This window comes from Delphinus delphis, chromosome 7, assembly GCF_949987515.2.
Source record: "Delphinus delphis chromosome 7, mDelDel1.2, whole genome shotgun sequence".
Taxonomy (NCBI): domain Eukaryota; kingdom Metazoa; phylum Chordata; class Mammalia; order Artiodactyla; family Delphinidae; genus Delphinus; species Delphinus delphis.
In genome coordinates, this window is record NC_082689.1 from 26276485 (window position 1) to 26289461 (window position 12977).

Here is a 12977-nt window from a genome sequence, read left to right on the forward strand (position 1 = left end):
AGTCTATACTATGGAATACTGCTTCTGTTATTTCTGCTTAGAAAATGTATTTATAATTTAAAATACACTCAGTGTATTCTTTTTCAAAACTTAAGAGGATGTACTCAGTAAGCAAAATCCTGGATTTTCCCATGAATATAGGTTTGTTATACCTCCAGAATTTAAATCCAGTGGATAAAAAGAAATACTGTACAAGGAAGGCCCCAGTAGAAAACTGACACTGAATGAGCATTCTTTGACGTCACAATAAGTTTATTTGGAAGTCCTATATTTGAAAACTTCTCCATCATTTTTGTTTAAAGCAAGTCACGTTTCCACAGAGTAGTTTTCCAAATCCCACATATGTTGTCCAAGCAACAAATATATAACAAATGTGTAACTTTCTTTGACTTTTAGAAACTATTACTTAGAATCTTATTAAAATTATTTACTTAAGTGAAGCCTATCTACTGATAACTACTGCATAGATTTTTTTTTCTTGCTAAATGTAACTTGTGTAGAAATAAGTTTTCATCCAATTTTTCTAGTTCTTAAATGAGAAAATGTAAGCCTTTTCTAGAAAGGGGAAAAATAAGAAGCCATTTCTAGAAAAATTGTAGAATTAAATGTAGAAAAATGTAGATGTAGAAAAATTCTAGAATTAGATTCCTGGTGACATGTCACACTAGATCTATGATAATTTGAGGATTACTATGTACATGGAAGTCAAAAATCTTTATCACTGAGGGTTTTTCAGAAGAAGACATATAATACCCAGATAGCAAAAATTCTCATCTGTTTCATACTAAAAACTATACACTCAAGAACCGAGTGAGTAGCTCCCTCTTCAAGTTACCTAGAGCTAAGTATGGTCAATTAAACCAGACCATCTGCTAAAGATAGGTGGTAGGTAGGGTATGAGGCAGTATGGGCAATATCAACATAACCATGTGATGGCCATTATGTTATCATTACTATATTTACATAGGCAAATAGTGCCTAACTGCCTACTTCAACCCGAGATGGGCCAATATCACTGACCGAATCTTAAGTCAGGGAGGCAAGGCCACTGCCTCACTCCTCGAGATACGCATCACCCACTTTAGCTCCCAGGGCACTAGCGGAGGTTATGCGCCCATAAAGGCATCTCAGGTATGAATGAGAAGGTGAAAAATCCTGAGGGCCAGTGAGTGATTACCTAGCATCTGTAGTTATAGCTCAGGCAGACTATTTTGTCTACATTTAATTTCCATTGTACACTTCAGGAGCTTTTAACTCACACCCGCATTAACATGGAAGTAAGGCATTTCCATTTTATTTAAAGAAAAAAATATATGTACATGTATGTATGTGTGCATATATACACACACGTATATATACTGTCTCATAAATACAGAAAAATTTAAAAAGAAAATCCTTACGCTAGCTCTCCATTCTCTTGAAAATTCTGTTTACAATGTACTCTTAAAGGTGACTCACCAAGGCTTTCTGCTTTCCAGGCCCCCGCGTTTTCCTCACAAGGGTTTAGAGAAGGGCACATCTCTTACGAGACTTCTGCTCTAAGTGGGGTCAACAATTCAGGCAGGGAAACACGCAGCTCACAACTTGACAGCTAAGGAGGAGCTGATCTCCAGCTGTCTGATTTAAAAGTCATATCTCTACAAAGAAGCTTTTGAAAAGGGTTAGCGACTAGAACTGAAGGCAGAAGCCCTGGGCTAGATTTCTTGCTTTCCTCTGACTGGTGTGACATAAAATATGACACACACCTCTGTGTGACTCAGTTTCACCACCTACAAAGATAGAATAGTGAGTATTTTCCACCTGTATTGTAACAGAAATTCACCTTAAGGTCACCAGAGAAATACAAATCTCTGTATCATAAGTGTTATTATATATTTTTCACCTTAATCTTCTTTGCTGGTTAATTAAATCAGAGCCTGCACTACCATTGTACATATTTATGAATATTTCTCATAAAAAGTTTTCTAGAAATTTGCAATTTTGAAAACTTAGATAACTTTTAAAATCAAAACTAGGTAGGGACTTCCCTGGTGGTCCAGCGGTTAAGACTGAACTTCCACTGCAGGGGGTGTGGGTTTGATCCCTGGTCGGGGTACCATGGCACAGACAAAAAACAAACAAACTGTGTAAATTTTGGCTTGTTCTCAACAGGAAATAGAGTTTACAATGTCCATGTAAGTATTATAGTGCTCCCAGTATATATAATTTCTATTTGACTGTAAAAAACAATTAGATATATCCCCTTTTATTAGAAAATAGTCATTCAGAGACTTCCTAGCTAATTAGTAAATATATAGTCACTTAAATAATGAAAACCTAGAGATGCTGATTTCCAGTGTCTTCCAACACAGAGTTTATATTCTGTTTATTTTATTTTATTTTTTGGCCACACTGTGCAGCATGTGAGACCATATTTCCCCGACCAGGGATCGAACCCATGCCCCCTGCACTGGAAACACAGAGTCTTAACAACTAGAAAGTCCCCAGACTTTATATTTTGGACTACACATTTTCCAATTAATAATTTTGTGGGTCCCTTGAGCAACCAGGAATTGTAATATATTTTCCTCCACTCCAATCTCCCTTCTTTGGCATGACTGAAAAATTCTGATTTTCACTTTCTACCAAAAATATTTTTTATTTATTTAATGGGAATATCATCATACAAATATTATTGAGATTTTACTCTATGCAAGGTCAATTTCCAAGAAAATATATAGTATATAAAGAACTGAAAATCATTCTTATCTGTTTCAGAACTGACACTATTTTTTAGAACGGTGAAGTCCATTCTTCATTCACACAAATCAGCAAAAGCTTTTAAGAAAATCTTATAATAAAAGTATATTAAGACATGGTATTTGAAATTTGCCCTAATGGAATTTACAGATTAATTGGAGCATCCTCCTAGTATGTAGTAATTACAGAACAATGAGCGAAATTGTGTGGCTCCAACTATAACGTACATTGAGCAAATAGGTAGAGAGTATTCACTTTAATTTCTGTTCACAGCCTTAATTTCCTTATAGGAAGGTTCTCATTTTTATGAAATACAGCATAAATATAACAAAATAATAGCAAACACGATTTGTCACTTCCTGAGTACAATTCATCCATTTACCTACTTCTTTCTCATTGCACATTTGGTCCTTTTAGTCTAGCTCCTATTCTTTCCTCCCCATCAACAAATTTGGTGGACTTGCTCAATTCTCTCCCTCTCTGCTCTCACCAAACCATGACATATTGTTGACAGTGTATTCCTATTTATTTATTTATAATTCTCTCTTCCCTTGGTTCCCATGGCATAGAGACATATTGAAGGAAAGATGCTATCCTTGGATTCCAAAAGTCCTGAACTCAGATCGTGGCTTCCGTGTGCACTTCCCCTGAAATCTTGAAAAATTTATTTAAATGTTCTGAGTCACTGTTTTGTTTATAAAATACGGGGTAGGGTTGCATACCTTCTAAGAACTCTTAAACTGTGACTTATATGAGATAACTTAGTACACAAAGATCTTAGAGCTTCTTGGTCCATTAAAAGCATCCTGTCTTATGTATACCTAAGCATATACAAATCTTCAAAAATAGATTACAAACCCATTGAAGGCAACTAACAATACGATTTGGTCTAATAACAGCTCCTAATAAAGAGAAATGTCATCAAGTAAATAACCTATCATGCTGAGATCACAGATGTTGACATACGGATAATCTATTAAATCCTGGCTATTAATAGATACATACATACTACAAATTATGAGTATATGTTATTTTAAACCAACTTAAGATTTTTGGAACTATCGAACATATAAGAATCAATAAGCAGAAAATATATAATATTTATTTTATGAATGATGTGAACATCACTCTGAAAACATTTTAGGTGAAGCATGCATCTTGCCCATGCCAGACTCAAGTTCTCTCTCACTCTTTCAAAATGCAAAATTATTTGTCAAAACTATGAAAGCAATGTTTAAATAATTAATTCAATGAGGGTTCTCAGAACATTAAATATTTGATGTAAAATTTTATTCACAATATACCTGATATAATAAATTATTAGTTAGAAAAATTAATAGAGGCTTGTCAAATCTGTGACATCGCCTAAAATATCACATGGAACATAAAAACAAATTAAAAATAAAATGTATTTTTGGCATTAGTTCACGGGCGTGGAAATTCCCACAGTAATGTTCCTCTTTTGCAGAAGAAAAACTAACCTTTTTATGTAAGGTCCAATATTTAGTATTCGTGAAGAGGTTTATTAGATAAATGGTTTAGGGTATGAAGACAAACCATAGGATACTAATATGTAGTAACTAATAAAATTGTTTTCCTTTAGAGTCAATTACTTTATATATAATATATATTCAGCTTAGAAGCATGGCTAACTAGTAAAATAAGAGAATATATATTTTTTAAACTAGGGTGAAACTGAGACTTAGAAATATAGTGTGAGTTGATAGTGAAGTCAGAGGACATAACCTATTTTCTGCAAATCAGATCAATGGGTTCCACTAAAGTGTCCAACCATCTCTATTCTCATTCTACATTCAAAATAATAAACACCCAAACACTTAGTGTGTATATATATATACACACACACATACATTCATTAGTGTGTGTGTATGTATGTGTGTGTATATATATATATATATATGTTCATATATATATGAAGGTCCACAGACTGGGGTGGAGAAAACAACAAATGGTATCACAAGCATATATCATAGTAAAGGATCATAAAAATTATAACATGTGATTATACATTATATATAGTGAAATGTATATTTTTCTCTAAATTGCTTCTATATTAAACACCCTTTAAGGCTAAATGATTACTTTTAATTTTTTCTACCAAAAAGTATAAATTATCATTAGAAAGTAAAGTACTGATCCTTCTCTGTCTTAAGCTTAAGTTTTGGTGTTTTTTTAAATTTTTATTGGCGTATAGCTGCTTTACAATGTTGTGTTAGTTTCTGCTGTACAGCAAAGTGAATCAGCTATACATATACATATATCCACCTTTTTTTGGTTTCCTTCCAGTTAGGTCACCACAGATTATTGAGTAGAGTTCCCTGTGCTAAACAATAGGTTCTCATTAGTTATCTGTTGTATACATAGTAGTTATGCCTAAGTTTTAATGACTTTTAGGTGACACTTTTCCCTAGAAAACTTCAATCAAATACAAGCACAAAACGTTCTTGTCTGGTTTTGCCACGCCTCCTGAACAAGTTAAATAAGTCAATAGAAACTAACGTGTGTAGGAGAGGACATTCAAAGGGAGTGTTCCAGCTAAGGTGACACCTGCATTATTACATCTGCCAGAAGTTTGTGGCTGCAGGGAAATGGCCAACTTTACTGAGCTCAATTTAGCACTTGAATGCCCAAGTGGAACTCACCAGGCTTGCCCCAGATTGTTTTCCTAAGCTATAGGCTCACCTATGACTTTTCAGCCCTCACCAATGGATGTAGTTTATCACGTTGAACATAGTGATGTTCAGATGAAAATTAGGCCCTTCAAAAGCACACCTTCCTCTTTTTTTACTACATTGTAGCAATAAGTGGCAGTGAAGGGGGAAGAGAATATTAATATTAATATTATCAGAATTAAAAGTTAAAAAAAACAACATATGAGCCTACAGAATAGTGGACAAAAGCAATTTCTGAATAACTTGCATATTAATCCATAGTAAATTAAATTTATATCAATCATTAATAGAGAAATAAATCCAAAACTTAGCCACATATATGGTGCCCCCAAACTTAGCCACATATACGGTGTAAACTGTATCACAGTGGTCATATCCCCTACTTTTGAACATCTAAAATGGATGAAAACAGAGTCCTTTTAAACAGTCAAGCATTATGTTGCTAACATAAATAGCAGCATTGTGCAAAAAAAACACCAGAGAGCAAAATGGACCATACTGGGAAAACTGCCCAAATTGAATGAAATGCAAAAGAACAAGCAGTCATCATAACGGGTGGAAACTTTCCATTTGGTGATTTAACGTGGTACAGCACAAGCAGTGGATGGCTGCCTTCTTTAAGCTAATCACTGAAAGAAGGATTCAAAACTTAATTCAACTTAGTTCCAGTCAGTAAAAGAGCAAAATTATACGACTTAGGCAGGTATAATAAAGTTCTTCAGCTACACATGTCAGTCAGAAATAGCAAAAGAAACTAAAAATTAAAATAAAGAAAAAAAATGTAAAAAAGAGTTATAGGCAGAAGATAGGCAGGTGCTCAAAGCTGGTAATTAGCATATTCACATTTTTTCTTGCATATTCAGGTTGGTTTTTTTTTTTTAAGTATCATGACTGTCTTTCAATCTAAAATTGTTAATCCAACTTGATATTATAAATAAAAAGGTTTGGGGTGTCGTGTCTTTAAATAGTTCTTGCCCACAAAGAAGATTTACTACAGTTGACTAACTTCCTTACTTATAGTGAAAGGGGTTCAACTGTGATATTTTTGTACCTGTGCTTATCTATTTATTACTAATATTGTTGAAACCTTTATCAAATGTGCTAGTTCTATGATGATGGGACTATCATCGCTTTATTAAATACTGTCACTATGCTGGAAGTGTCTACTACATGTAGTTTGATTTCCTCCAGATGTTATATAATTCACCTTTCCACCTTTCCACATCCCTAAATATATATATATGTGTGTGTGTGTGTGTGTGTGTGTGCATGTGTATAGGGTTTAAATATAAAACATCCTAGGCTCCAGAGTCCTGCTCAGGTTTGATCTCAATTCTGTCATTTATTAGCATGTGATATCAAGGACATTGCTAAATATCTCAGAACCTCAGTTTACTACCTATAAAATTGGGATAATTACTGACTTTCTTAGGTTGTGGTAAGGATTAAATGAAATAATGCAATTAGAACAGTGCCTGATATGTAGTCAATAAATTCGTTGATCATTATCTTACACCTGGAAGGCGTTTGATGGAATCAAAATTCAAGTTTCTGTATTAACACATAGAGCTCGATTACCCATTCTTTTTTTACTTTAGAGAACCAGCTATATCAAGAGAACCTAGCTGATAAAGACATTTGACATATTTATCTGTTTAACTTATACTACCTGTGCTTCTGTCCTCCAATCCAGTTTTATTTGCGTGACTAGAATTGAATCTGTCTATGGACTAATGGAGGAAAGGATTAGAGGTAAGACTTCTGTAATTTTTAATAGACCAAAATAAATGCATTTTTCTTCTAGTGAAAATGCTATATGGGAGGAGCATTATGTGTAAAAGAGTCAATGTTGGTAAGATGAGTGAGTATGGGGAAAAGAGATACACTAAAGTCTGGATAGCTTGGTAGTGAAGGCCAATGAAGAGAGCTTTTGAAAATGTTGCAATTACACTGAAAATTCTGACAAGCTCAATTTTCCTAAACTACTTGCAAAGTGATCTGGTAATGTGAGGTTAATAGATCAAACATACGAATCCCAATGCATATGCATAATAGGCATTGGAATCCTCCATGATACAACTCACATCACATTGAGTAAAGAGAAACTTTTCAAAACCTAAAGAAATCCAAAGTGAAATATGTTATCACTCTAGATCGATTCATTCCACTACACTAGCTTATAAATTTGGGGAACTGCCTAGGACAGTCAACTTTCCTAGCATGCCCTCGGGAAGCAATAAACAGTTTAAGAAGAAAAAGAGAAAGTCAGTGAACCAAAGTATAGAAGAGAAATTCTTTGCTGAAGCTGTCTGAATAATGATTAACACCTAAGTTGGTAAGAATGGCTATTGCTCTGGAAGTTTCCAGAGGGTTGCCATTGCTATGATCATGTATTGAAGATAACAAACTGAGTTCTGATGGAAGCAAGCACTCAGAGCTGGGATGCTGAGGGATACTGAGTTGATTATTCTAACACCTGTCTAACTTGGCCCATCACCCTGAAGAAGACGGGATTTCATACTTCATCCTCAACAAGAAACATGTTTATCTCCACCCTTCAAGGAAGTGAGAAAACTGTAATTTCTACTTTCTCATAGACATGTAAAACTCATCCGTTATTTCCATAATGCTAACCTTGTTACAATCATTGTTTTCTTTTCTCTACTCCAGTCTGTGGACATTCACATATACACCTAATACGTGGGTATATTCTATTTGGAAGTCAAATTCTGGATTTCATTTCGGGTGACTATATATAAATACAAGTAATAGACTGCCATCAATCTAAGTGCTATTCTCATCTTCTGCTAGTGAATGTATTTATTGCATTTTAGAAGAATTTTAGCATGATTAACAACTGTAAAGTGGGAATTTTTGTTCATTATTATAACGGAGTGCTATTGATCTTTTGATAAGAATGGCATTTGTATCACTAGCTATCATTGCTTTCTTATTTTAAAAAAATAGGTCTGGTATTAAAATAAGTGACAATGCATCATAAAGAAAATTAAGAAATGATACATTGCAAAATATATATGCAAATGCAAATCGTGACTCTGAAAATGAGTCTTAAAATGCATATATCAGTATAACAAGTGGCACTTTCATTTTCAGGGGGAAGAAGAGAAAACTTTCTTGGACACTCATCATGTGCCAAGGGTCCTTTGCATTTATATCATTTAAACTCCACAACAAAACTATAAAGGAGACATTAGCAGGAAGCACGTGAGGTTGGAGAAGTGAGGGAGGTGACGTGCCCATGATGCTGCAGTTGGTAATACTGTGCACCCACATATCTGACTGGCTCCATAGCCTGTGCTCCTTCCAGCACACAGGAAGGAACCAGGTGAAACTTAACCCACGTCTAGCATTCTACACTTTACCCTCTCTTTAAGTTTCTCCTTTCTCCTAATTAAGATCCCCACTGCCCATTTTCCCAGGGACTTATAAGAAAATTGCAAAGGGACCTGGGCACATTGGTACCAGAGACATGCTCAGGCAAGAGAATTTGGGGGTTGGCCCAAATCAGACCAAATAAATAGCTACTTCCTGGGTCTACATCTAAAGTCAGCCTTTCGAACGTGGGAGCAGTTGAAATTTTGAAACAAATCACAGATAAAAAAGAACCAGCTGACCTTAACCTTCCTCCAATATATAACTCAACCATATAATGCCAACTGTTATTAGATAGCTATTACTGTTGGAGCAGTATCTGCCTCGATGACCAAGCCTCTCTGGATATTTAGAAACTGATAAAAAGCAGAAGATGTCATAATCCAGGCTAATCATGAAGATAATCAAAATAGGGCAAAAACAAACAAACAAACAAATGTAAGTCCTGCACTCACCCACCATCAGTTGCAATATCCTTTCAACTTCAGATCCCAATGTGCCACAGAATGACTGAGACAGGGGGCTTCAGTAGCCATCTGTTCTTATTCTATTTATCCAACACCTCTAAATAACAGTCATTATTGAATTGCTATGTGTGCATCTAAGATACTCAAAAAAAAAAGGACGTAAAGTGTCCATCAGATAATAATAAGTTCAGAGTTTAGGTTTACTAACACCATAAATCCTCTGTTGAGGTCTTGAAGCAAGAGACAATTGTTAAGTATTATGTTTTAGAATCTTTTAAATTATTAAGTTGTATATAAAAAGTTTTTATTGTAGATGATTATGAACAATAGAAAAATCTCTATTTACAATTATACTTATGCCAGAAAATGGAGACTTTATTTTAAAATGTCAAATTAACAGCAAAAAATGCAATGAAATGTTGAAGTCAGAACGATGTTGTAAGTGATCTACGACTGTGAGTCGTTCTAATAATCCTCCAAACAGCTTTTTCACTATCAATATACACTTATTTCTGCTTAGTTAGAATTTCAACCTGCCTTCTGTTTGTAACAAAAACTATTCAATTAAAACATTGAATTTGTCCAAAAATCAGAATGGATATCAAGTGGAAATTTAAATCACAATAACATCTGCTGTTTTTCACCCCAGGACTCCTCCACTGCTACGGTTGGCATACTGTAAGTTTCTAGCACCCTCATGTGGTTTAATTGGAATGGTTTCACAGGCATTTGAAATCAGTTGTCTGAAACTGAAAACAGTGGAACAGACTATAATTCAACATAGAAGTTCTGCTGGCAACATAAACCAAGAAAGGAAACCTCAAGTCAGCAAAATTCTAAGACGAATGTATAGGCTCGATTCTTAACTTCTACCTACTGTTCATTTTATATGATCACTACAAAGGATGACTTACAAGCAACTACAGCTAGTTTCATTTCTGGCAGATTGGAGTCCCCCATTTTCAAAACCAAGCATTTGTTGTGGGTGATTGTTGAATAGATGAAAAAGAACCTCCTTCTGCTCAAAAAGAGAAGCAAGTGCCCGGTTTGTGTACATTTTGATTAAGTAAACCCAGTAACCCAATTATATGTTGCAGTTTCTAAATAGTCGAGAAATCCAGTCACTGAGAGCTTCCACTGTTTGCAACATTTTAAGCAATTAATTTTTCTACATTTACTAAAATCATTTGAGAATAATTTCTGCAAAACAAAATTTTTCCCTCTCTAAACATGTGCCTAGGCTTGTAGGTGAGATTTCTTTCCAGTAGTAGTGTATTTCAAAGCCCTCTTAAAGAGGAGAAGCTAAAGAGAAATACACTGTCTTTCTTAAACTGGTAATACATGTTCCTGTTATCACAGATCCAAGTTTAAAACCTATCTGTGACTTCATATGCCTGAGCTACCTCAAAAAACGATCTTCTCAGAAAATAGAAAAAAGTAGATTTTAAAACACTGACATTATAGGAATGTTCTGAACATGAAATCAAATTTTTAAAATAATTGGCCATAAAGGAGATAAAAATGCAAATTAGTGAGAGGTAAAGGGTCTATTAACAAAAATTTGAATGTGGCTTATTTGTATGCTGAACTGGATGTCCCAGTGTTAAAAATATCAGTAGAATGCAAGAGGAATATGTTTGCTCATCAATACACAGCAATACGTAGGTTGATATTAAAAGAGAAGAATAGACTTCAGAACTTGGAAAATGTACAGAAAACAGAAATAGTATTCATTTCATTATTGATTAATAAAATTTAAATCTAGGTAATGTCTGGTAATTAAATAGCACATCAATCCATAAATGTACACCAATTTTTGTAAATTCAGAAGACCTAATAAAAACATCACTATGTTTCTGTCAAGGGTAGGGCAGGGGTAGAAGACAATTAAAATTATTAATAGATGCCTTTAAAAAGGTAAACGTCTAAAAACTGCCATTTCTTCTGGTTATGGCTATTGCTTTGCAGCATTGGCACTATTTACTTCATTGAAGCAGAATTTTGGCCAAATGTGTAAGGGTAAGAGGAAGACAAAACTGCACAGAAGATACCTGGAGTGAATCAGAGCACAAGTGCCTTACCTGTTGAGCCCTTTTAGTGTCTTTTCCATGCTTAAAATGTCACGCATCTTATACAAAAACCACTTGTCAATGGATGTGAGCTTCATAATCTCATCCAGGGACACATTGTCTTCCAAGGCCTGCCAAAAGGAGAAGAGATGCTTTCTTTGGCAAATATCTTATAAAGGTCTTATTTGGTTGAAAACATAGCAGCCATTCCTCTCCATGTTAAGAGAGCCTGAGGCTATAGACTGAGAATGAAACTGATATCACATCATTGACGTTCCTCCCAATAAACTTACAGATACTGCCAACTATATCCACAAATGGCATGAACAGGAGGTACTCTGAGTTAATCAGAGTAGTGTGTGCTCAGAAAAATTCCTGTAACAGGCTCTGCTTCCCTGCTTTTTATATGACTGTGTTACCAATTATATTCTAAATCTGGTATATCTTTTTGGCATTAAAGAGAATCTCTTGAAACTATAGTTATGCCAAATTGGTAAGAACATGTAGAATCAATATAATGATCGTTTAACTTGTATTTTGGATAATTACCCTTTAGCATATTTAGCATATTTTTATCACTTCATTCCATATTCACACCAACCAGTCATTGAGAATTTATGGATCACATTTGGCTTGGTGTTATTTCTCTCAAATATTACCTCACAGAAGACTTCAAACAAAAAATTATTTTGAATCAGTTACTGTGACTTTCGTGCTAAGACAGGCATTTTACAAAATCCTAATATATTCCAAAACAATGTAGTAATAACTTCTGTTCTGATAGGCAGCTCAGCTTTTTCCTCAAGCTTAGTTTAGCAATTTCTCAAAAGTAAAATTACAGCTATGGGTCATTAAGCTGAGTACAAAAGGCAGCTGAAAGAAGAGATAAACTCTCAAAACCAAAACCTTCATAGTCAAAAGATGCCTACTCTTATTCTTTTCTATGTTTAGATAATATTTATACTCAATGAAAAATGATAATCAAATATTTCAAAACAACATATTTTATTATGGCACACTATATTTTTAAATACCATTAGGAAATATATGTAACTAATAACTGCTGTTATATTTCAACCAAGGAGCTTAATTTTCCTAAAACTTTTACTTATTTCTGGTATCAGAGAGACCATCATCATACATGTTGAGAAACAATATAGCTCATAATTCTATTGACTAGAATAAAATGACATCTAATGTGAATACTGAAAGACATATTCGTTTCGTAAGTCTATTTATGTTTTTTTGTTTAATTCTCCCTATAACTATAGCCAGGTTCCCAAGGACTTAATATTATGCCTTATTTGCCAAGGGATTAAAGGGACAATTGGCTCTTTGACCATCAACACTGTGAGGGGAATAGAACCTTAAGGTCGTTAGTGACACTTCTGATAGACCAAAGGACATTTTCACACAATCGCACACAGTAATTACCCTGCGACTGATGAAGGACCTAGAATCTGCAGTCATTTTACTGTGAGGAAGGACAACTAGAATCACATCCACAGTTCTGAACAGAAAGCAAGATCCTGCCGGTCTTTCAAGAGCTGCAGCTTTGCTATGTCACACAGCCGTAATGAAGTTCGTAATGACCCCAAACAAGTTGGAGGTTACTC

The 12977-nt window shown here is 34.6% G+C and overlaps 1 protein-coding gene across 1 annotated transcript in view; it reads right to left on the minus strand.

The window, feature by feature from the left end:
- The window catches only part of CPS1 (carbamoyl-phosphate synthase 1), a 142292-nt gene that overhangs the window by 55896 nt on the left and 73419 nt on the right, over positions 1 to 12977 (minus strand). Inside the window, exon 21 of the mRNA XM_060016165.1 lies at positions 11374 to 11492. Coding sequence (XP_059872148.1) covers positions 11374 to 11492 — 119 coding nt within the window. The remainder of the gene's footprint in view (positions 1 to 11373; positions 11493 to 12977) is intronic.